The sequence below is a fragment of the Chlamydotis macqueenii genome, chromosome Z (assembly GCF_036417535.1).
Source record: "Chlamydotis macqueenii isolate bChlMac1 chromosome Z, bChlMac1.mat, whole genome shotgun sequence".
NCBI classification, from domain to species: domain Eukaryota; kingdom Metazoa; phylum Chordata; class Aves; order Otidiformes; family Otididae; genus Chlamydotis; species Chlamydotis macqueenii.
The window spans coordinates 58,860,858-58,887,076 of NC_141593.1; the positions used below are offsets into that span (position 1 = coordinate 58,860,858).

General features: G+C 39.2%; 1 protein-coding gene across 4 annotated transcripts in view; it reads left to right on the forward strand.

Moving 5' to 3' along the window:
* FER (FER tyrosine kinase) overlaps positions 1 to 26,219 on the forward strand; it is a 180,661-nt gene that overhangs the window by 12,864 nt on the left and 141,578 nt on the right. For all 4 annotated transcript variants that reach the window (XM_086770908.1, XM_086770909.1, XM_086770911.1 and 1 more), the window contains exons 3-5: positions 5,141 to 5,398; positions 10,388 to 10,561; positions 13,416 to 13,515. In XM_086770908.1, the coding sequence (XP_086627034.1) occupies positions 5,192 to 5,398; positions 10,388 to 10,561; positions 13,416 to 13,515 (481 nt within the window). In that variant the 5' untranslated portion in view covers positions 5,141 to 5,191. The remainder of the gene's footprint in view (positions 1 to 5,140; positions 5,399 to 10,387; positions 10,562 to 13,415; positions 13,516 to 26,219) is intronic.

A 26,219-nucleotide genomic window follows, 5' to 3' on the forward strand; every position in this document is an offset into this window, starting at 1 on the left:
TCATACTAATTTTGAAAGAATCAGGCTGGATTTAGATTACCGCTTTGGATGTTTATTGATGGCAATAGCTCTATGGTAGCATTAATTCAGCAAATTCATGTTCCATACATTTCACAGCAAATGCATATATGGATAATATTCTGAATATATCGTTAGTGTAAGCAAATGGTAGGTAAAACATGTGTTCTGTGGTCTTGTACGTTCCAGAAGTAGATCCTACACTAACAGAAATGTCAATTGTTTAACAGTTTAATTTTTATTTGTAGTGTGGATGGTGGGCAAAGGATGTTGTATTATTTTAATGAGATGTAACTACTATAAGCCTCACATTCAGAAATTGACATGGACTGTCTAACAAATTGATCACCTATTATAAAATCGCTTTTAAATCAGTACAGAAGCATTGAATATGAGGATTTGTCTCCTGGATTGAAGTCTTCCTTTTCTGATTTTGCAGTATTCTTAGTGTTTCTAGAAACGTCTGCAAAATATAAGCCATGCTAAGTGATTTGGAGCCCATGCAGACTTAGGAGCAAGGGATTTGACAGCAGATCAAGAGTGAGTGTGATGCTCTCTGCAATACTGTGCCCGTTCCATATTCCCGCTTCTAGAGGGCCAGATACGTACTATTCTTTCCTGTTCTGAATTTAACTAGGGGCTAGGCTGGCTTCTGATTTGTGCTTGATCAGTTGCCTGCTTTGTCGTTGATACTATGAAACCACAAATTCCAACTAATGTACGTGGATCCATCATTATTTTAGGATTAACAATCACAGTCTTGGATATGTTCCATGGCAACATAGAACAGAAAGCAGCAGTTGTTAGAAAGGTAGGAGACCATCCTGGGAAAAGAATCCTGCTGTATACATGCTCTCTTCTTCCCTACTTACTTGATTTCAGTCGTTGTCAGGCACACAGAACCTTTGATCTCACCACTCTCATATGTCAGGGACAGATTGCAATATTTAAATTAAATGTGGATTGGCTATGAAAGCTTCTTTCTTCAGAGTTGTTGCTGGAATCCAGGAAGACTACTAAAGCTGGAATATCATCTTTATTTGCTGAGAGGAGTGTTACAGTATTGAGGAGTTATGTGACTGCCGTTGAAGTTTCTCATTGACATGCTGACAAAATGTAACATTGCTTTGACTGGAATCTGACTGTACTGCTGTGGTGGTGGTGGTTGATACAAGTCATGAACTGTCTTCAGTAACTATGCTTAAATTTAGAACTGTTCAAGTTCTGGTTGCTCGTTCACAGTATATTATTGAATGTTCATTGAGTGTCTACATCCTGTCAGTGATTAGTTTGTTATTTTGAGAGTGACTCTAAAAATAACATAAGTCTTACTTTCTTGGAATTGTCTCTGAAACATATTTTAACTGTTAAAGCTTACCAAATATTAGTTGTCTAATTTGCATGTCCACTAATTTTTATATAATATATCTCACATTTCAATATAAAAGAATAAACTGGCTTAAACTCATTTGTCCTATTTGATGCCACTAGAATTTTATTACTTTTACAAAACATCTTAGAATTCAGTTTGAGACTACACTGGCATGTCAAACTATTCAAGCATTGTTCATGTGTGGAAAAAAAGATAAACCTCATGGTTATCTGCCAGAAGTAGGAAAGATCTGTTCACAGTAAGAGTAGGAAATTCCTGAAGGATTTTTTCTGTATGAATTTGTCATATCATGTGTTTGTTGTCATTGGTTCTCCATCTAGGTACTTCAAAACATGATGCCATCTCTTTTATTTTCTTTTAAGATAAAATATTATTGCTTCTTTCTTTTTGATAAAGATTTTTTTTTTTTGCCCAGAGTATCTGTCGCGTTATATCTTCATGTTTTCAACATTTGAGTACAAATATATTTGTGTCTCAAGGTCCCCTTATCTCCTACTGGTTGCACAGTAAATCTTTTCTGGGTACAGATTTTGTGGCGCTACTCAATTTTGCCAGTAGTCTGTGGTTGCAAAATCTGGATGGGAATCTGTCTTTGTCCTACATATCCAGTGTGAACATCGTAATGTTGTATGGTAAAGCCAAAAAATGAGACTGTTAGTATTTCTTCAGTAATCTAGTAGCTGTGACCATGAGGAACACGAGGAAGATCATGCCACAAATAGCAGCCCAACTTGTTTGCTGTCCTTAAACAGCATCTCCTGGTGCCATGATTGGAGACAGAGTGCTGATCTGAATGGATCATTGTTCCCAGATGATCATTGTAGGTTCCTTCCAACTGAAATGTTCTGTTCTATTGCTCTGACCCTGTAGGGCAACTGTCAACTCATCTGTACACACTAAGTAGGGAGATACCAAACCTGGAAAAATACCTGTCTTTATTGATGCCAGGTATTGTCTCTTAGAACACTGGCCTTTTGAAATGCGCTTCTGCTTTGTAAGAGTATTAGAAATACAGATTGCATAGAATTCCTCTATTCATGTGTTTGGTAATTCTTACAGTTTTGACTTCAAGTAAGTGACTGTTTGATCTGTACTGTTTTCAGTTGTTTAAAAGTGTTGAAAAAATAGAAGTGTTTTTAATTAAAAGTGTTAGGTTTTAGCTTATTGATAATTAAGCGGCTAGATCTTGGATACTTGTTCAGCATTTCTTTGGCTGCAAAATACTGGAGCATATGAGTTTTGCTGAATGTCTTGATTAAACATTTTGTTAATTTACAAGCAAGAGGCACACAGAGGCTGACTTATCCAGTTGGGAATCATCAGCTTTGAGACTTTATGCTTGTTAGTCTTACTGAATCAGAATTTTATCACTTTTGCAAATGGAATTTTTGCTGTGATGCTTCTGTCACAGTGAATGGAATAACTTAAAACAAAGACTAGAGTCCAGTACGTGTACAGTTTTTGTCTGTGTACTCAGGCACCTAATAGTGTAATCATAAAAAAAAAAATCTAATTGCCCCTTAGTGAAGGGAGGCTTAGCAGGCTGGAGTGAAATGTTGTTGGGTCTTCTGTTATATTGATTTTCGTAATCTTATGGCTCCACAGTGAGTCACTAGAAGCAACCTGAGAATATTTCCTCGCTCCCTTACCTTCCTGCCTCTCAGTAAAAGACAGAGGTAAGAGTAAAACCAAGCAAGCCAGCACTTTACTCTTAGCACAATGCTGGACTTTATCCTGAGATTCATGTCCCATCTCTTCGGAATCTAGAACGTAAGAAAATAAACATACTATTTTTTTTCTGATAGCTTATGTGCTAGGTTATTTAGGTAATGTACTAAAATATGCTAGGAGAAAAATAGGCTTTGCACAAAACTGGATATGGGTCTAAAAGGTGTTGAAAAATCACAAGTGCGGCTCCAATCATATTAATAAGTAGGTGCTTTAAGATTTTTTTTCTTTCACTCATTTTACTAAAATATTAGTGGTTTTGGAAGAATGTGGTTAAATTTTAACTGTGAAAATATTGTCATTAATACAACTAATAATGTCATAGTCCATGCTTTATAAATTCAGCCAGCGTGAATTATGACTGAGCTTCTAGACATCATAAAGAATTCTGACTGAAATATAGAGCTTCAAATTAAAGAGCATTTGAAAGCTTGTGATAGATTTATGGTTACTCATACAACCTTGACTTATCTCTATTGTGTAGATGCATAGTAATATGGCACTGTTTTTATTTTCTTTAGAGGATCTTTGTTTCTTTCATTATGTAGCATAGTTTGTGTTCTGAGACTAAACACTTAGTGGATGAGGCTTTTTTCCCTAACTTATTGGAAGAGATAATGGAGGTAGGGAACTGCAGGAAGAAAGGAATGGTCCTGGGAGTTAGGCTACCCTGGAGTTCACTCCACCTTCTGATATGCAAAATCTTCTGAAAATTTTCCTGAAGCAAATAACATTTTTTTTTTCCTAGATACTTAATATATTAAAAATGCTAGGCACTCTGAAAAGTCTGTCTTTAGGCCTTGTACATACCAGTATTAGCTGGTACGATGTTGACATTAGTTTATGTGTCTCAGTTCTTTGTGTAAAATAAGATTATTAGCCCTGCTTCACCCCATGGTCTGTTAGGAAGATAAATCTGTTTATGTTTATAAAACATTGCTAATTTAGGTGGCAATTTAAAGCCTATGAACAAATCGGTACTTCTGCGTTCAAAAGAGCTAAGACTTGGCGGGAGTGCCAGAATTAGTGGATAAGGAGTACGCAAGCTGTGTCTGCACTGCAGTCCAGAGCTGTAATTGCGTTTTATCCTACCTTGTTTGAAGCTGATTAGTGTAGGAACAGGTTTTTGGTGTATACAGAGAGAAAAGGGTTCAGCCTGCATTACAAAACCTATGCAAGTCTGTGGAAATTACTGAAGTGTGTGAGTTCAGGTCTTCCATAGTGTGGCTACATCTTTATTGGCATCAGACGCAGATGTTTTAGAGCTAGCTCAAACAGGTGTCTTTGACCCGCAGTTCTGTTACAGGATTTCATAAGGCAGCATTTCTTACCTGTTTATCAAATGATGTCCTTTTGGTACAATAAGACTGGACTGCGTTAGAGGAAAATGGAATAAACTTAAGAGCTGCCCTAATTTGTGTCCCAGTGAAGCTGATTTGCGATATTTTCTGATTTTGGGGAGGTTGAATCTGCAAGTTTAATGGCCTACTAACACAATGTTTAGGAGCAAACTAGCTTCTAACTGGTTATCTATTTCCCACAGGTGCAGTGCCCAAGAGCTGATGTTTTATTTGGATTTTTCTGTGCTCTTAGGACAGTAAACACCAGAAGCAAATGTTTTGGTTCACCAGGAGTGGAAAAGTATAGTTGCAGTTCTTATCTGGAGTTAGTGTCAGCTATAGTTACTTAATTGAATATGTGCATTCATCTTCACGGTCTTAAATGCTTTTATGTGTTCCCTTGTAACTGTGCTTTAAGTTAGGGAGGTATATGTTGCAGGTGGAAACTGGAGAACAGTTCTGGACCTGAGATCTCTTCCAGCCATAGATGAGTGTTTGAACCAGTGCTCTGACCCTTCTTTTGGTTTATTTTGAGAAGACATATGTATGCGGCTATTCTTACAGCTAAGTTATTTCAGGGTCTAAACATTAATATTTGCTCTTTATCACCCTAGAAATTATTCTTTCAGTACATGTCTCATGAATCTTGTTCTGCTTTCAGATGTGGTGAAGAGCCTGTTTTTTCCCCTGTGTGGTATATAGTGCCTTAAAAATGGGGTTTGGAGGTGACCTGAAGTACTCTCACGATGCTTTATTAAAACTGCAAGACTGGGAACTACGACTGCTGGAAACGGTGAAGAAATTTATGGTAATGCGAGTGAAGAGTGACAAGGAGTATGCCTCCACTTTGCAGAATCTTTGTAATCAAGTAGATAAGGAGAGCACCTGTCAGTTGGATTACATCAGCAATGTGTCCAAGGTAAGACTGAATTATTTTGAATTTGTAATATCCTTGGAAATAATAGTGCTGGATTTATTTTTGTTTGTTTTAGTTTGTACTGGATTCCTGTTCATTCAGCTTCTTGAGAGTTTATGTGTTTTAAATGGGCTACTTTTAGCTCCTCAGTGGAATATACAGAAGTTGAGCTCCAGTCTTGCTTTGAAAATAATAACTGAACTAGAATCAATCCTGAATTCTGAAATTCGGTATTTTACGTTCCTGGGTTGAGCGTGCTACTTTGTTTAGTGTTTTGAAAATAGATTATGCTATAGTAAGCTTTTCTTTTAAGACACTTAAATAGGAACTATTGTTTATGTTATATAGAATTCGTGACAGAAATAGAAAAATGCCAGGAAACTGAGGCAGAGCCTAGCATTCCAGCTATTATTCACACTGCAGTGTGTGTTGTAAAAACAAGACATTAATTCAGGATATTTCTCATAGTTGTGAAGTTATTTTGTATCCAATTTCAATAAATGTGTTGACTTTTTGTACAGGCAAGGCTGTCCTTCCCCAAAATTACTAATTTTCAGATTTAGAGCAAGTCTGGTAAAGGTACCAATGAAGCAAACTTCCATATTTCACCTGTTTGTAAACTTCACTCCTGACTTGGATTTCTTCAGGAAACTGTTTTGTTTTAATGGCTTATTCAGTTCTTGGCACTGTAGCAGTTTTTACACAGTCCCTTCAGTCTGATGTGAATCTTTATCTCCTTTCTGTAGGAGAACACCCTTTCTGGGTCAAGTTAAATTTTAGACAAAGCCGTTTTTATGTAGTGGGCTTATGAGGTAGGGGCTTGAATACTAGCTATGGTGTAGCATTGGGAACGTGACTGCTGCTTGTGCAGCAGTGTGGATTTATACTGGACTAAAGTGGCAGTGCCTGTGTAACTTGAAAGCTGTGCTGCTATAGCTAGCTTACTTCAGCTGCCCCAAAAGTAGCAGTGCACACTGTTTAGTTATAATGAGTTCTGTTGTTGCTTCCCTCCCCCACAATAATTCTTGTCTTGTAAATTGACATACTACCTTTTTTTTCATTTGTGTGTTTTGGTGGTGTATTTGAAATGCTTTTCACCCAATTATATGCCTTATACAGAGCTTGTTATAGATTTCGCTATTTAAATTGTGATGATATTAAGTTGTCATTAAAGCATTGTCATTGCCTAAGGTTGACAGAAGTCAGGTGTTTAGAATCATAGAATAGTTTGTGTTGAAGGGACCTTTAAAGGTCATTTAGTCCACCCCGCCTGCAAGGAGCAGGGACATCTTCAATCAGATCAGGTTGCTCAGAGCCCCGTCCAACCTGGCCTTGAATGTGTCCAGGGATGGGACATCCACCACCTCTCTGGGAAACCTGTTTCAGTGTTTTACCATCCTCACTGTAAAAAAATTTGCTTCAAGCTTTCTACTGTTGGATCCCAAAGTTTTATATAGAAGTATTAGTGACATGACTAATAATTCTTGTGAATGCTGCCCCTCTAGAATTGTTCTTATGTGCTAGTTAAACTGACTTGCAATTCTTTTAGGTGATGAAATGGAGCGAATTAGGGCTAGAACAGTAAAGGAACATTTGCATCAGAATATTTCAGGTTATGAGGTACAAGCAAGCCTTAACCTTCATGTAGCTAGCTCAGTCTAGGATGGTTCATGTCAGTGACATGGGCTTTTCCTGTGAACAAAAAAAAAATAATTTAAAAGCTGAAGATCTGACTTAAGCTGTGTTGGTTTTGGGTTGAAGATAGGCACGTGTGTCACATTTTGAAATCTTACTTTGGACATAGGTACTTAAGTTGTTCTTTCAGGTTTATTTTTATTCCTTTTTTCTTTTTCTTTTTCTTTTTCTTTTTTTTTCTTTTAAGGATGTGCAGTTTTTCTCTCAAGCCCTATCTCTGATCTCTACATCTTTGTATAACAGTAAAAATGTTCGTATGCTGCTGACAGATCTTTTGAATGGGCTTGCCTTGAGATTTCCCTGTCACCTTGAATTATAGAGTTTGTTAGGGACCCATTGTCTTATTGGCTTTGGCAGTTAAAATATCTGAGTTATTGGTTACTTTACTCACCTCATTCTAATTTATTTTACTATTTCATACTTTTTTTTCTCTTCCTGATGTTTCACAGAATCAAAGTATGACCCAAATATTATGTGACATAGATCTAGTGTCTTTCATCTCCTTGGATCTGAAATACGTGTATGTTAAACTTTTGGTGTTATATGGCATCAAAATCAAATACCAAGTTGTCTAATTTTTATGGTGGTTTTTTTTTTTTTCTTTAAGTGTACAGCAGGAGTGGGGACTTTGAGAGAAGTGATGTTTGGGAAAATCTGTCCTATGTTTTTTTTTCACACAGAGGCAGCAAACTTGCTGGAAGACATAGTGTCAGCAACCATTTTAAGTGCTTCCCAAAAGCTCTTTTGTGTGCATATATGTTTAAAAAATACTGTTAAACCAAACATTATCGTATGTTATTGCTTTTAGTGGATTGTGGTTATTTTCTGTGAAAGGCAATGCTTTACTTCTTCTGGTATCCCCACTCAACTACTTTTCTGTTCCATATAAATATTAATTTTTGAGGCCTTTCCTTAAGTATAGCTTTTCACTTTTGCTTTTCCTATTTAAAAATAGTAAAACATCATACGAAACACAGAAACCTGTTTAACTGATGTTTTCTCAGTATTGGAAGAGGAATGTAAAAAACAGTAAAACATGCAAATGAATTTTCTAAATGTAAAAGGAAGCTTTTTTTCTATATTTCTGACTTGTTTAGGTTCATCTGGTGAATTGTAAGATAAGTATTTCTTTAGAGTACTTGTCCTGTTGAAAAATGCTTTAGCTGTGATTTTCAGGATTGATTGAAACAGTACTTGTCTCATCAGTGATAACACAGCCTTAGAGAAAATGGAGAACTCTGATTACGTTTTTACCTCTGAGAGTGCTCTTGCGAACTCTTCTGTAACCACAAGACCCACTCTTCTCAGACAGATGTTTAATGATATTTTTATCCTATGCAGCTTTGCAATATGGCCTCTGATGTCGTTTGGAAAGTGTTCTGTGATGAAGAGGTGAAACAGTTTTCAACCATTACTGGGGAGCTTTAGACTGGGACCTTTTACAACATCACACTTTAAGCCGTCTGAGATAGTTCTGTGCCAGCCTGTGGGATGTTTACGAGCTAAAAGAAATGTTAAAGGTGCTTTAATACATACAGGAGTTAACTATCCTTAATTTTCTTCTCTAGAAACTAGTTTGCATTGCAGCATTGTCATGTAGAGATGGAAATATTATGTATAGATCATAGAACCACAGCACAGAATCATAGAATAATTTGGGTTGGAATGGACCTTTAAAGGTTGTCTAGTCCAGCCCCCTGCAAGGACCAGGGACATCTGCAACCAGATCAGGTTGCTCAGAGCCCCGTCCAACCTGGCCTGGAATGTTTCCAGGGATGGGGCATCCACCACCTCTCTGGGCAACCTGGACCAGTGTTCCACCACCCTCATTGTAAAAAATTTATTCCTAATGTCTAATCGAATCTGCCTCCTTCTATTTAAAACCATTGCCCCTTGTCCTGTCACAACAGGCCCTACTAGAAGAGTTTCTCCTCATCTTTCCTATAAGCCCCCTTTAGGCATTGTAAGACATAAGGTCTCCCTGGAGCCTTCTGTTCTCCAGGCTGAACAGCCCCAACTCTCTCAGCCTGTCCTCATAAGAGAGGTGCTCCAGCCCTCTCATCATCTTTGTGGCTTCCTCTGGACTCTCTCCAGTGAGTCCACATCCTTATGTCGAGGGCTTCAGAGCTGGACGCAGTACTGCAGGTGGCGTCTCACGAGAGCAGAGTAGAGGGGCACAGTCACCTCCCTCGATCTGCTGGCCGCGCTTCTTTGAATGCTGCCCACGATGTGATTGGTTTTCTGTGCTGCAAATGCACATTGCCGGCTCATGTTTACATATAGGTGTTTATATATACAGATGTAAAGAAACCCCAAGGCCACCAAACCAATGAATTTTCTAAGTTTTGATGATCTCGGGTGGACTTCTGTCTTCAGTAAGAGTAAGATAAATACTAGTAAAAGTAACATACTGGCTGCCTTCAGAATTTGATAATTGTATGGCATGTAGCCATTCTGAAATTTTAGATACAGCATGGCATTCAACGTCAGGGAATTCTCTCTAAGGAATCCGATACTGTTCCCATCAACAAAGTGTGACGGAGATCTTTAGAGTAAAAAATGCTTTTATTTGAAGTGAACTTTAATTTTGTATTCGTATCTGTGGTGAATTGGAAGCCTTTGTGTTCACCTTACCGTTCTTAATCAAAATTCAGAGCTACACACAGCACATTAAGCTCTCCTGAAAACGGACTGACAGAATGGCCAAGGAAGTTTCTAAAGTAAAGGTACAGGAAGATGTTGGGTTACTGTGACAGACAAATAACTGCTTGCTTCTCTTAACCTGTTACCACCTTCTCCTTTGATGCTGGTGGCCTGACTCTGGTGCTGTCAGTTATGTGAAGCAGCTGACAAATGTAATTTTCTGTAACAATAACCACTCAAATGCGTATTACTGAGGTATTTTGAGGTATTTAGACAAGACCAGAGAAGTCAGCTTGAACAGAGTAACAGTGTCTGGGAAACAGGAGAACAAAGGACGCGGGAACATGCTTGTCAGTGGTGTCTATGATGTTTTCCAAAAAAGGCTGTAAAGCTTTCGTCAGTATTGAGAAGTACAAGGACAGTGCTGAGGGGTGACCATGCAATATTGTATTTTTGCCTCTGGTGCTTTTTTATGATTTTATGAGTAAGTTTGAGGCGTGATTTTGCTCTAGAACTTTATTTTAAGATCTCTTGAGTACATTTGGGTAAATTTAAAATTCTTTACTGAATCCTTTTCCTACAGTGTATGTTTGTTTGGTTATTTGTAAGGCAGAAAACTTAAATGTTTTTCTGTTCTGACTTTTTTTTTTATAGTCTTGGTTGCTCGTGGTACAGCAAACAGAACAACTGAGCAAAATAATGAAGACGCATGCAGAGGATCTCAATTCTGGGCCTTTGCATAGGCTTACAATGATGATTAAAGATAAGCAGCAAGTTAAGAAGAGTTACGTAGGTGTTCATCAACAAATTGAAGCAGAGATGTACAAGGTATTTTGTTCAACTGAGCTTTATAAATCTATTACAGTTTTTTATATTTAAAAACTAGTATATTGAAAGTGGATTTTAAGTTAATCTAATTTTGTTTGTGCTATGATAAAAGTGATTTGTGATATCTAGAATGCATAGTTTAAATTTTAGTTATTTCCTCCACATTTTCTCTCCCCTGCTAGCTGGCAAGGTAGACATGGAAAACTCTGTTCTATTTACATGTCTATGAACAGATAGCACTGGAAATGCTTTTGTTCCACTAGAGGATGATTTTGTGTAACACTTCTCAATTCCATCTCTCTTCGTGTTCTCGTTCCACTCTAGACATCCCTGGAACCAGGGCACTGAAAACTTCTGTTAATACGTGCCCTTGACAGTCCAGACCGTTTTTAGTCCGTATTCTAAAATATAAATCAAGTGTAAACCAAACATTAAGGCTGCAGATGTAGCTCTTCAGGGCCTTTTCTATTACACATCATTTGTCCTGCTTGTGTTGAAATCACTGTAGTCAGTAAAGCTGACAGAAATCACAGTTTCATTCTGGTGCTCTGGGGAAAGTTTAATTGCAAATGTGAAAAATCAGATTGATAGTCTGAAAGGTCTACTGAGAGAAGGAAAAGGACTGTTTCTTCTTTCTTCCAGCAGAGAATTTGGAGTACTGTAATTAAAATGTAACATCTGAGTAGTACAGTACAAATGTCATGGACTGATGAGTAAAAGACTCTTGGGCTGATTATGAGAACTTTAAACTAGTACTAAATATTTATTAAGTTAAATATGTTGGCTCTGATAGGACTGCTTCCATAATATGCTAGGATCTTAGCATCTCCCCCAGGTATTGACTATGGGGAAGTACATCTTTTTTGGTGTATAGTCAGTAGGCTGTCTTTTCTGATAAAATTTCCAAGCCAAATAATTGCTCACAGCCACTTACTAATTGGTGCATCTGAAAATAGGATAGAACAAGAGGAAAAACTGGTAGCATACATTACAAATAATAGAGGTAAAATACGGAGGGAACTGGAGAAATGGAAAAAGAGGGAAAGGAACATAAGGAAAGAGAGGCTAGATGAAATAAGACTGGAAGTTCAGACACTGTGCAAAACTTTTTTTTTTCTGTTAGTAAGTTAATTCTAATAAAATTGTCTTTTAAAATAAGTATTTTTTAAAAAAAAACAATAATGCATATTGAGCACTCCCCAAATGATTAATTACAAAATATTGATTTTAGTTAATTATGGTCTGCATGGTCATTCAAATATTTTGTATCCTGATGAATAAGCTTGCATTGTTGGGTTTGTTTGGTGATTTTGTTTTTTTTTTTTTTTTTTCCTTCCTTATTTTCCTCAGAGGCATTTGAATAGCATTCTGGTTAGATACGATACGTTGTTTCATTGTTAGCTGGCGTTGTTTGTTCAAAGGTTTTGTGTCAGTGGAGCACTTAGAGAATGGTTCCAGAAGCAAAATACTAATTATTTCCTAGGACATTATCAAAACCTTGTGAAGATCAGTGTCTGTGTAGTTCATGCAGGTAAAAAGCATATATGTCATCCTTTCTTGTTCTAGACACCTCTACAATGAGGAATTTTTTTACGAAATCATTAAGGACAGCGAAATACCATGTATTTTACACAAATGTAGTAAAAGTCTTGAGATTTATTCCAATTTGCATTAAGATACTGTAATTTTTTTCTTTCTTTATGAAATTTGAGGGAAGAAAAGTAGAGTATCTATGCTAGTTAGATGAACAAGACTTTTCAAAATAAAAACTGGGTTTAAGATAATCTCTGACCATCTTATTTCCTTTAGTGTTCTTTGGGGACAGAGGTGCTCTTGGTTTTGCTTTTGTTTGTTGGAAGAAGACAGTCTAAGAACTAGTAAAATGTATTTTGTAATTATTAGAAAATGTTGTTAGTACTAGTTGCCTACCTTTCGTTTTCTAGTTTTCTATAAGAGAAACAGTTTCTCGTTATTTATGTATTAACTATGTTCACTACTTCCTAATTTCATCTTTTTCTCCGTTTCTTACAATGTCTTTGTAATACAAGTTTGTTATAATGTCATTTTTTCCTGTGTCACCTCTATTAGTCTATAATAACAGCAGCAGTGAGTTTAATTTACAGCATGTAGAAATATGAGGTGAGGATATGGGATTGATGTGGAGAAAAGTTCCTACCTTTAAATTAAATCTTTGAACAGCTGACCCAGAAATAGAAACTGTAGATAGTACCTTGTTGGGTCTTTGAGAGACAACTACATTTTAATTTTTTGTCCAAAAATGTCGTATTCAGTGGAGCTGCTTTCACTGCAAAAAGTGTCTTCAGTGCTGTGTTCCACTGTAGTTTGGTTTTTTTTGTTTTGTTTGATTTGTTTTCCTTTTTAGGCATTTAAGTCTTATAACCAGTAGATTGGTTCACGCGCAGTTACTGCTTCTAAACTATAATATCCAAAAATTTTTCCATGTCGCTTTTTTTTTTAGATGCTGAAGGAATTCCTTCCTATAGAACTTTTTGCATCTAGTATGATTTATTAAGCATCTTTTTTGGTGCCTTTTTTTTTCCCTTGTTGTTGAAATGAAATAGTGTTTATGGTAAGCTAGATTTCCTAAACATATTTCTCATTACACTGATATGAATAGGGATCTCTGTTTCAGGCCTCTTACTTCATTCCACTCATTTATTGATTTTCATTTTGTTACACCATGTAATGTTAAGATTGTCTCAAGCCATTGGAAAGTGGTAGCATCCTTATTTTGGAAAATAAATCCTGGTAATTCTTTTTCACTAATGCTATGAGTTTTTTATAAGTTGACGATAAGTATTTTAATACTTTTAATATTTCTGTTTTCTTCAAGGTCACGAAGACAGAGCTAGAGAAACTAAAATCTAGCTATAGACAACTAATAAAAGAAGTAAACTCTGCCAAAGAAAAGTATAAAGAAGCTGTGGCTAAAGGTATGACTGACTTGTGTTAATTTAATCAGTTTATTAGTGCCTTTTTCAAACCTGCTAAAACTTTTGCAGTGAAAGAGGGTAATGTTTTTATTTTGAGCAACTCGATTCCCATATAAAAGCTCATTTAGTATCTTAAGTAAGACAGGCTAATTGTCTTCATGTGTATTTGGTGGTACTCTTTTTAAAAATCATAAAGGATAGCCCTTCTTTTAATGTAGGTGGTAATCCTTGTAAGTGCTTCCCTTATTCTTTCAGTCGTGTATTTGAAATGTAAGTTTGCTCAAAAGAACTGTTAATAGTGGTAAGTGAGTTGCAGCTCCATTGCATCTCCATTGCAGCTGTAGACTACTTGCATCCTGTGACTTACTATGGTTGCTGCAGTGGCAACAGTATCAGTTCTTGACAGTTAGTATAATGGATCTGCCTGTTGCCAACCTTAAGCAAAAGAGGAAAGGAATTGCTTTGCACATGGAGATATTTTAAAGATTTTTGGGGAATGATACGTCCAAACTATGTGGATTTTGATTCCTGTTGAATTGTGCCAATGATTAGATAAAGGAGAGCTTTTTTTTTTTGATGTATTGAAATATCTTGTTAATAATTACTCTTATGTGCCTTTCAATGACTTTTTTTTTTTTCTTTAGAGAAAATAAATTGGATGGCAGTATATAAATAGAGTTCCAAGATCCATCTTTGAATTTTTGTGTTACTGCCTAAAATGACATTTTTTGTCCTTGGTTCTGTTGTACTATAATTCACAGTGCTATCAGTACTGACAGTAAGATTGTTTCTTTCCAAATTTGTCTAAAATTTGGATTGGTAGCTGATATGTGAGTGTAACGACAAAATAGCAAGGGGGAAGATAAGTTATTCTTAGCATTGTTTAGCTTCAGCTTTTTTTTTCTCTTATTGATGTTCTTAGTCACTTAAAAATGTAAATACCTACTCATTTGTCCATTTAATCCAGCTTCTTAGCTGTTCTCTGCATATAACTTTAATTTGGTTAACTGGTTTATCCCCAAATAACTACTTCACATGGGAACATGCAGTATGTGACATGGAAAGTATAATAGGGTGCTGTGATCTTGGTTTTTTCTTTTTATCCTATCTTCCTGTTACAGCTCTGATCATTCTCCATTCCTGAAGCACCAGACTTTCCCATTGAAATCAGAGTGTTTTGGCTGTCAGCAACTGTGATGTTTTGATGTGGTTCTGTTTAACTGAATTAATAATTTTTTAGATAGGCAGCAAACACAACCTGTTTTTGAGACACTTGTTTTTCCTGTGGTTTTCCTTGACCTTCCTTTTCAGGCTTCCATTTAGTATTTGTCTTATTGCAATTTATACTTAATTTAACTTTCCCTAACATCTTAGTGTAAATCTGTTTTAACAAACACTGACCTCCAGAAAAATGTTGCAGCTTTTTCTCCCCAAAATTGCAGAATTAATTATCCCCTGTCACACCCCAGACTGTATTCCTGTTTGCAAATATTTGTGTACTTGATGAACTACTACAGTTATGTATCAACTGCAGGTCAGCTGAGCTGTTAGATTTTTTTTTTTTTTTTTTTTAAGCCATGGTATTTTCATAGGGTTTCTGAGCCCTCAAGTTGTCAAACTGGTTTGTGAATTGAACAAGTCAAGGAAGTCTTAAAATTGTAATGCTTCGTTATTCCAGGTATTAATTCAGTAGCTAGTGCTTATTCACATTATGTGCTATTAGGAAATACAACTTTTATTAATATAGGGACTGGTTCCATTTTTCACGATTTCAAGAATTACTGAAAACAAAGGACGAAACACTGCCTACCAGAACAGTGGGAGGACATACCAAAGTATTGGAAATAAGCTGAAAAACATTTTACTAAATAAAAAAAAATGAAAATCTTTGGACACAGCTCTTGCAAGAAATGTGTTTAAAAGAACCACTCCATGTCCACTTCTGTAAAATGCTATTCTCAACAGACTCTGTTCCTCCAGCAAATCAAGTCTCGATCACAGCGCCTGGCCCTGCCTTTCTGGAGCTTAGGGGACAACTACTTCTTAGGACATAATACTTTGATTTTGCCCCTGGGCTTATGCATGCTGAATTACCTGTAAATTTGTGCAGTATCTGTACCAGCTGGTCAACAGGAAAAGAATGCAAGTCACACAAAGGAATGACTTAGAAATTTGTCCGTTTTGCAAGTGTAGTGATTTTGAAATTTAGTGACTTTGTTTTGTTTTGGAACAGCAAAGCCATCTTCTAGTGAGAAAGTAGGTTTGCTAGAACCACTAATGAAAGAGGTGTAAGTGGTTCTCTAGTTTGGGAAGAGAATTGTTTCCCTGTTTTCTGATTGAGTTGTTAAAAGTGATATTAAATGCTTGGCTAAACACACAGTAGAGGATATTAACTGAAAAGGTTAAAGCCTGGCAGAATTATAGACAGTGGAAAGTGATCTTCTGCAGTAGTAGTTGTTTTTATGGTTTTCTGCAGTATTCTCAGGTAAACTTGAATTACTGGATGTCAGGCTTTCCACCAGCTAACAGGCCACTCAGTTTGAATCAACATGTTGATCCCCTAATGCAGGATTTACAGCTATTTTCACTTTTTGCTAAAAGCACAAAGAGGACCTGTGGAAAGAGTAGTAGGAATAAGGATTAAGCACTGAATAATGATACTGGTTAGTTACAGGTTTTATTTGTATTTTGGCAATGGGGATGCAGCTGGTGGGAATTTTTGGATAGTTCCATAGTGAAGAAAAGGCAACTGCTTTCTGAAGGATGCAGGAGCTTCGTTATGGAAAGCTTTGTGCTCTCCAGATCTGGAGAAAGATGAAAGCGTTTAAGATGTGGCTCAGGAGCTGTGCTGGGGAACCCTCTGCTAGCACAGCCTCTGCTTGAGCATCAGGGAAGCAGTGGGACAGTTGTCTTGCAGAGAGTGCACCACTGAGCCTTGGCTGTCACTTGGTCCTTAGTCTGGATTGCACTGCTGTGTTGTGGCCACCAGTGTTGACATGCAGTGTTGACAGAAGTGACTGATTTTATCTTGTTTGTTCTAGCCATTACTCCGTTTAGTCATGTGTTGCTGCTCCTGTCTGGACCAGTGATTACTATGGGAATCACAAATGCAGCCTGGTTGGTTGTTCTTGGGCATGCAGACCCCAGGTGTCAGACAGTCTGATTGGTTTCACCCAGTTGGTTGACAGTTTTTTGCTTTTTTCTCAGTTCTTAATGCTTACATTTTTAATGTATGTTGAGAGAAAGCAAGCTGAGAGGGGATGAAGTCAGCAAGCTGAGCTACTTCAGTGCTTCTCTATTGAGGCATAGTCAGCAACTAGGACTATGGATAGATTAATTCCAATAGTCTCTTCTGGATTGGAAAGCTTTGTAAAAAAAGCCAACCAAGCACCTATGCATTGGGAACGTGTTCCTTTGCACAGCATGTTCCTTTGCAGAATTGGAGCATTAGGACATGTAGAGGTCGTTGGATCAAAATGTAAGATAACAACTTATTATATTCCATAATGAAATGGACAGCCCTCTGAAATCTTGTGATATTGAGAAAAAATGATGTAAACCTCTTAAAATAGCAGTCCAAAATAACACTCAGAGACTGTATACAACTCTAAGCCTACAATGCTGTGCTGCTGAGTAACAAGGTAGATAGATTGTGACATGTTGACGTTGCTGCTGCAGGAAAACATATCGAAAACATATCAAAACAAAATCTATTCCAAATGATCAAGAATTTTTTTTGGCTAAAAAAGTCACAAAGCTTCTAAAAAAGTTTCATAATTAATGAGTAAAAAACAGAAAATGGAAACTGCAAAATAGTTGTAGAAGTCAAGTGTGATATCTCATTACAGTTTGAATCCCATTTGATTGGATCAGTAACTGCTTCTACTTAAGTGTGCTATTTCCATAATTGTTTTTGTTTCTGCAGAACTGTGCGTCTTTATTGAATGTAGTTCAGAGTATGTCTGTGGGGGTTTCCAATGTTTTAATCTTTGATTATTTTTTTTTGATTAAACACTATTGTTATTTTAAAAAAAGCTTAAATAAGGAAGTTAGGATTACATGAAATCATAAACAATAATTTGCTCTTCTGCTTATGTTTAAAAAAAAAAGAATTGGAAGGCATGCATTCTTAACAATTCAGCATCTATTTATGTAGCTGGTTTTGGTGTTGGATGTTTAAATGTAAAGTACTTGCTCTTATATGTTAATATTGCAAGTTGGAATAGAGCCAGTGTAACTTTGGGAGGTTCATACTGGATTTTAATACAATATAATATTTAGCAAAATGTACAGATTTCTTGTAAATACATCCTTTAGATGTTTATTGTATTCTTGTCACTAGTTAATTACTGTTTGAATGTAGGAACTATTTTGCAACATTCTTATGTGACAGAATGGATCTGAAGTAAATAGTAAAGTAAAAATATATTGATTCTAAGTATTTAATTTCATAATTTCATTTTGTGCTGCTGCAGCAGCATAAAAAATATTGTACTAGAATTCTCTGGGTTGGCTGGTGTTCCCTGAAAATGTTGTGATTTAGAGGAGACTAGAAATATTAACAATACACGTAGCACATTATACAGCATTGCATCTGCTGGAAGAATATTTTCTGATCCTTGCAACTTTTGTGATTTAATACCTCAGAATTGATGTGGCTTCTGTGACACATACTGAAGTTGCGTGACAGCATAAGCTGTATCTATGATAAATAAGGAAGCTGTTGAAAAAGCTTTCATTAAATCAAATTACTGTCCTACTATTCTTTGTAATAGCTGAGTGGCCAGAAAATACTTTTATTAGATGACTCATGCATTCATTCTGAGATACCTGTAAAATTGTGATTATACTGCTGCATTTCCTGGTGGCATGTGTTGCCTTTAGTTGTTGCTGAGATCAGGGAAATGCTTAGTAGGGTGTTTTTTGAGTCTATTTTTGATTGAAACTCTCACATTGTTAAGATGAAACAAATAACATCGGCTGCTCTGTCTTATTCACAGACATCAGCAGGCTGGGTGGATTTCAAATTAATACCCTATTGTAAGCTTTTCAACTCATAGACACTGCCAGTACTTGCAAGAGCTGGGGTTGTTTCTTGTGAGTAAAATAAAAGTTCTAGAGCAGGAAGCCCTGGGGAGTGCAGAGCCAAGAGGTCTTGGTAACTTCTTGTGGAGTGTGGGACCAGCTTGAGCATATTGTTTCCATTTGACACGGACATGCAGCCCTAGGGTTTGCTCTCCTCAGTCCTCACAGACCAGCACATGTAAGTGTGAGAGAATTTAATAGTGGTGCTTATTAGCTCAAACATCTGACAGCAGTTCGAAAGATTGCATTTTATTTTTTGCTGTTTTTATACTATGTTATTTGTTTATCTTAAGCAGATAATTTATTAAACTATTAACTCAGAAGTTTAGGTCTGATATTCTGTAAATTTGAAATCTGTAAGTGTATACAGGTAGTTTTTTCCCATTAGAAAACTATTTATTATTTGCAGTCATTAATTTGTTAGATAAGGTTGGGGAAAAACTTACTCTCTTCTCAGAAATAAGTTGAGTGGAGGAGTGAGTGAATGGTTGTTTTTTTTTTAATTCATGTAAGCCTCTTACAAGCTGTAAATGGAGACAAGACCTCAGATATTAAAAGCCAAGATCCTATCTTCTTTATGTCCATCTTTGTGATTTTGGTCTTGTGAAGAGCACTGTGTTTGCATCTCTTTATCTGGAGAGTGATGATAAGGCTGGTCACTCAATAAATTTCCAAGTTTCCTTCCTGAGACAGAACTAACAGTCAAAGCCATCCTAGATTAATTGCAGCAGTTTGCATAAAAAAAAATGCTTTGTAGATCGGTATAAATTAATTTTAAAGTCTTCTGACTTCTAGGCCCAAGTACAAACAGGGAGAGGAGTGGCTGGAGAGCAGCCCTGCAGAAAGGGATCTGGGGTGCCGGTTGACACTGAGCTCAACTGCAGTCAGCAGCGTGTGTGGCAGCCAAGAGGGCAAACTGCATCCTGGGGCCATCAAACACAGCGTAGCCAGCCGGTCAAAAGAGGTGATCATCCTGCTGTATTCAGCATTGGTGCAGCCTCATCTTGAGTACTGTGTGCAGTTCTGGGCCTCACGATTTAAGAAGACTATGAAGGTCTTTGAATGCCTCCGGAGGAGGCATCTCCTGTGAGGAGCAGCTAAGGATTCTGAATTTGTCTAGTTTGGAGAAAAGGAGGCTGAGGGGTGACCTTATTGCCCTGTACAGCTTCCTGAGGAGGTGAAGTGGAGAGGGAGGGGCTGATCTCTTCTCCCTGGCATCCAGTGGCAGGATGCATGGGAAAGGCTCAAAGCAGTGCCAGAGGAAGTTCAGACTTGCCATGAGAAAACATTTGACCATGTGCAAGGTCCTGCATACAGGTCGCGACAATCCCAAGCATCAATACAGGCTGAGCAGAGAATGGGTTGAGAACAGTCCTGAGAAGAAGGCTTGGGGTACTGGTGGACGAGAAGCACAACATGAGCTGGCAGTGTGTGCTTGCAGCCAATTGTATCCTGGGCTATGTAGAGTAGAGGGGCAGAATCACCTCCCTCAACCTGCTGGCCCCGTTCCTCTTGATGCAGCCCAGGATGTGGTTGGCCTTCTGGGCTGCAAGGACACATTGTCTGCTTGTGTTAAACTTCTCATTCACCAGCACTCCCAAGTCCCTCTCCTTAGGGCTGCTCTCCATCCATTATCTGCCCAGCCTATATTTATGCCTGGGATTGCCACGACCCAGGTGCAGGACCTTGCACTTGGCCTGGTTGAACTTCATGAGATTTGCATGAGCCCACCTCTCCAGCCTGAAGATGGGGAGAAACTCTTCAGTAGGGCCTGTTGTGACTCTTCAGTAGGGCCTGTTGTGACAGGCCAAGGTGTGATGGTTTTAAACTAGAAGGAGGTAGATTCAGACTAGACTTAAGAATGAAATTTTTTACAATGAGGGTGGTGGAACACTGGAAGAAGTTGCCCAGAGAGGTGGTGGCTGCCCCATCCCTGGAAGCATTCAAGGTCAGGTTGGACGGGGCTCCGAGCAACCTGATATGGTTGGAGATGTCTCTGCTCCTTGCAGGGGGGTTGGACTAGATGACCTTTAAAGGTCTTTTCCAACCCAAACTATTCTATGATTCTGTAATTCATCTTGGGAATCAGTTACCCTGAATATATATAGTTGCATTGGCTTGATTTATCACTGTAAGGGTAATCTTTTTCCTGTCATATCTAGGTTTTGAAATTGTTTGCTTTAACTTAAGAAGTCCTTAATGCTTTCTAAAACTTGCTTAAGAGAAAGATCATGCTGCCATCCCACTAGTATTCCCTCGACTTATCAGTCTGTGGCAGCAGATTTAAGTCGAGCTTTAGAATCCTTTAGTGTAAAATTATTTTATTCCTTTTAAATGTTGTTAGAAGAAGGCCTATTTGAGCGCTTTGGTCATCTCATTCATGAGTACAAAGGATGTGTTCAGTAGAGTAATGCAAACAAATAATATAAAAGAGTGTTATTTTCCAGGTACAATGAAATAATGTTCTGTGAAAATATCTGTCCCTGGAGTTGAAATAAATAAGGAAGTGACTATATGGGAGGTTTGCTATTGATAAACAAATGTGGAGACACCAAAATGTTCAGAAATAACCTCTGGTACTGAAAATGCTGAAAAATATGTAGATAGGAAGATAAATGCAGTTATGGGAAATTGTTTGAAAAACTGCTACTATAAACATAGGGAAATGTCTAATAGAATTCATAGAATCACATGGTTGGATGGGACCTATAAGATCATCTAGTCCAACCGTCTTCCCACTACCATTGCTGCCACAGCTACTAAACCATATCTTGTAGCTCCTCATCAAGCCGCCTCTTGAACACTGCCCAGCAACGGCGACTCCGCCATCTCCCTGGGCAGGCCATTCTTTGGGAGAAAAAGTTTTTCCTCACGTCCAATCTAAACCTCCTCTGGTACAACTTGTGGCCGTTTCCTCGGGTCCTGCTTGTTGCCTGGGAGAAGAGGCCAAACCCCTGCTCATCACAACCTGCCTTCAGGAAGCTATAGAGTGCAATGAGATCTCCCCTGAGCCTCCTCTTCTCCAGACTAAACAATCCCAACTCTCTCAGCCGCTCCTCATAAGACTTGTGCTCCAGACCCCTCACCAGCTTTGTTGCCCTTCTCTGGACACGTTCCAGGGCTTCGATGTCTTTCTTGTAGTGAGGGGCCCAAAACTGAACACAATACTCGAGGTGTGGCCTCACCAGCGCCGAATACAGGGGGATGATTACCTCCCTGCTCCTGCTGGCCACACTATTTCTAATGCAGGCCAGGATGCCGTTGGCCCTCTTGGCCACCTGGGCACACTGTCGGCTCATGTTCAGCTGAGCATCAACCAACACCCCCAGGTCCCTTTCCTCTTCACAGTCCTCCAGCCACTCGGCTCCGAGCCTATAGCGCTGCATGGGGTTATTGTGGCCAAAGTGCAGGACCTGACACTTGGCCTTGTTGAACCTCATCCCATTCAGCTCAGCCCAGCGATCCAGCCTATCCAGATCCCTCTGAAGGGCCTCCCTACCCTCAGGCAGATCAACACCACCACCCAACTTGGTGTCATCTGCAAACTTACTGAGGGTACACTCAATCCCCTCGTCTAGGTCATCAGTAAAGATACTGAACAAGATGGGCCCAAGTACCGACCCCTGGGGGACACCACTTGTAACAGGCTGCCAGCTGGACTTGACTCCATTAACTACTACCCCCTGGGCACGGCTCCCTAGCAGTTCTTTATCCAAAGAAGGGTATACCTACCCAGTCCACGGGCAGCCAGTTTCCCTAGGAGAATACTGTGAGAGACTGTGTCAAAGGCTTTGCTGAAGTCCAGGTAGACCACATCAACAGCCTTTCCCTCATCCACCAGTCTGGTCACCCAGTCGTAAAAGGAAATGAGGTTGGTCAAGCACGACCTGCCTTTCGTGAACCCGTGCTGGCTGGGCCTGATCTCCTGGATGCCACGCATATGCCAAGTGATCTCACCCAAGATGATTTGCTCCGTAACTTTCCAGGGTACTGAGGTCAGGCTGACAGGCCTGTAGTTCCCCGGATCCTCCTTACGGCCCTTCTTGTAGATGGGAGTCACATCAGCAAGCCTCCAATCCGCCAGGACCTCCCCAGATAACCAGGAGCGCTGGTAGATGGCTGAGAGCGGCTCGGCAATCACCCCCACCAACTCCCTTAGCACTCTAGGATGGAGCCCGTCCGGTCCCATGGACTTGTGGCAGTCCAGATGGAGGAGGAGCTCTCAGATTAGGGCATAAAGTGCCCTGAGGATAACTGATCTGCCTATTAAAGGCAGAAGTAAAGAAGGCGTTGAGGACCTCAGCCTTCTCCTTATCCTCAGTGGTCACATTCCCCGCTGCATCAAGTAAAGGGTGTAAATTCTCCTTGTTTCTTCTCTTACCACTGATACATTTGTAAAAGGATTTCTTGTTCTCCTTTACTGCAGTGGCCAATCTGAGTTCATGCTGAGCTTTTGCCTTCCTAACTTCCTCCCTGCATACCTGAGAAACTTCTTTGTAATCTCCCCAAGTAGCCTGTCCCTTCTTCCAGAGGACATAGACTCTCTTTTTCTTCCGGAGCCTCAACAATAGTTCCTGGTTCATCCACACCAGTCTTCTTCCCCTATGGCTCGCCTTACGGCATTCAGGAACAGCCTGTTCTTGTGCCTTTAAGATCTCCATCTTGAGGAGCGTCCAGGCTTCCTGGACCCCTTTACCCTTAAGGAGCGACTCCCAAGGGACCCTCACAACAAGCCTGAACAAGTCAAAGTCCGCCCTCTTGAAGTTCAGGATAGCCGTTCTGCTAGTCATCCTTCTGACATCTCCAAGAATAGAGAATTCTACAATTTCATGGTCGCTTTGCCCAAGACAGTGCCCAACCTTCACGTCTCCCACCAGTCCTTCTCTGTTAGTAAAGAGTAGGGCAATCAGGGCACCACCCCTGGTAGGCTCTCGTACCAGCTGCATAAGGAAACTATCTTCCACACCCTCTAGGAACCTTTTGGTTCCTGTGCGCTGTATGATATTCCCAGCATATATCAGGGAAGTTGAAGTCTCCCACGAGAACGAGTGCTGGCGATCGCGTGACTCGCTCAAGCTGCTCATAGAACGCCTCGTCCTTCTCTTCATCCTGATTAGGTGGTCTATAACAGACCCCCACCACGATGTCACCCCTACAGGCCTTTCCTCTGATCCTTATCCATAGACACTCAACTGTATCATTCCCAACCCCAAGCTCTTCAACGTCAAAATAGTCTTTAATATAAAGGGCCACACCACCACCCTTCCTTCCTCGTCTGTCTCTTCTGAAGAGCTTGTAGCCTTCTGTCACAGCACTCCAGTCGTGGGAGTGGTCCCACCACGTTTCAGTAATAGCAACCAGGTCATAGTTATCCTGCCGCACAATCGCTTCCAGCTCCTCCTGCTTGTTGCTCATGCTGCGTGCATTGGTGTAGATGCACTTCAGCCGAGACAGCTGCCTCAGCCCCAGATCGAGCACCGTTCCCCTGGGCTCTTCCCTTGAGGGCCTTGTTTTGTCCCTTTCCCCCTTCGTAGCTAGTTTAAAGATCTGTCGGTAAGCCCCGCCAGCTCCTGTGCTAGGATTTGTCGCCCCCTTTGAGAAAGGTGGGTTCCACAAACAGAAGGCCAGGGGCCGAGTAAACTGCCCCATGATCAAAGAACCCAAAGTTTCTCTCTCGACACCAGCCTCTAAGCCAATTATTCATTAATGGAACTTTCCAAGCCCACTCCATGCCGCTCGCTGACCCTGAAGGTATAGAACAGAAGATCACTTGAGCTCCTGCCCCTTGAACCAAACGCCCTAAACCCCTGAAATCTCTTTTCATAGTTCGTAGGCTTCTCTGTGCAATTTCATCGCTGCCCACTTGAACTATGAGGATATAGATCACTATATGCATTGACAGCTTTAAATTCCCATGCTGATATTTACAAAAATAAAAGATTCTAAAGCAAACCAGGGAAGAAATGTTATTTCTGTTTGAAACAATCTTCTGTGATGAAGATTTGCATATTTTCTCCAAAGAGGATTGTTCCATTGTTCAACAAAAGAAAGAAAGAAAAAGCACATGGTGGTCTACAAACGGGGTCCCATGGTTGTAGAACCCAAAACCCTGTTGCCAACATCAGCACTGCAGCTACTTACTGACCTGTATTGTCAGTGCCCTTCTTGCACCCTTTCCCCTCACTGACGGGATTGAGGAGGACACCATGTTGGGCCCTCATGCCCTTCATGGCTGTGCTCAGAGCTCTGCAGTCAATTTTGATGCTGTCCAGGTTTTCCCTGGCGGTATCATGGGGGCCCACAGTTGTTACAACATTCCCTCTGCTTTTCTTCCCTGTATTTACCCATGCTGAGAAATTTGGGTAGATTTGCTTTTTATGCTTCCTGAACTACAGAGGCAGTTGTGTGAATTCTTGACATATGTTCTTGTCCTCCAAGTTTCTCTGAATTGTTAGTCATAGATTTGTTTATGGATAAAGATTTTCTCTACCCCACCCCCCGCTGTTCACGTGTACATCTTCAGATTGCCATTCCAATTTTCATTTTGTTTGTCCTGTAGTTCTGCTGCTTTTCTGTTTTCACAGTTCTAGCATCTTTAGTGCTTCTCACTGTGTTTCTGTTGGGGTTATGTAACCCTCTGTTGTCATGTCAGGTGTGTCACTGCCTGCTTTTGAAACTAAGTTAAAATCGTTGTCAAAAACTGGATTTGTGTAATAAAATTATGTTCTCCTTTGTCAGATGGATGTTATCCTCATTAGTGTTTCTTCATGGGACAGCATTCACTGTGCACTGAAGCCAAAGGCCACGTTTCAATGCCAGGAGCTATAAATCCAGAAAGTTAATTGATCTGTTGTGAGCTAAGCCTTTACAATGATCCCTACTGCCTGTTTTATGACCACTTTGTAATCACTTCTGAAAGGCTGAAGATCATACCTGTTCATATCACTAAAGTTCCCAAGAGTGAGAGGCAAAGGGCAGTCCTTGAAATACCATAGTATTAGACTCTAGATGGGCTTTTTCTGAGATTTATGAAGACTGGACAAGAAATTATTTCTAATTGTAGACATTCCAAATGTGCCTAACTCTGAGAGATTTGTGTTGTTTTCAAAAACTATTTAGTATTTTAGTTATGCCTCCTCAAAAAGCAGTTATGATATTTATTGTCTTTTAAGAGCAAATGATTAAGGGTGCAAAAATTTGAGAGAGCATCTCAAGTATGAATACATGTTTAGATGTTGGCAAGATTTTAGCTTTCTATGTCTTCTCAAGTTTTTACTTAAAGTTTGTTTCTCCTTTCCTGTCCTCGAAGGTCCCGAAGAAACAAATCAAATAAAAACAAAGCAAACCTAAGAGCAAATAGCTTAATAACTAATGCTTCCAGGAGCTTTTCTTAGCATTGTTGCAAAGCAAGACTGAGAGGAAAAAATATGATCTTTCTGTAGAGTGGGATGTCATTGGTATAGGGTTTCGTCTGAGCTGAAAGGCTAATTTGTCAAATTTGCTATGAAACAGAAGTTCAGGGCTTATGGTGGTGTGTATCCGTTGAAGTATAGTTTTGAGCTTTTTTGCTAGCAGCTGATCTACAGTGTGGACATAAAGAAATAATTTCTTACTACATT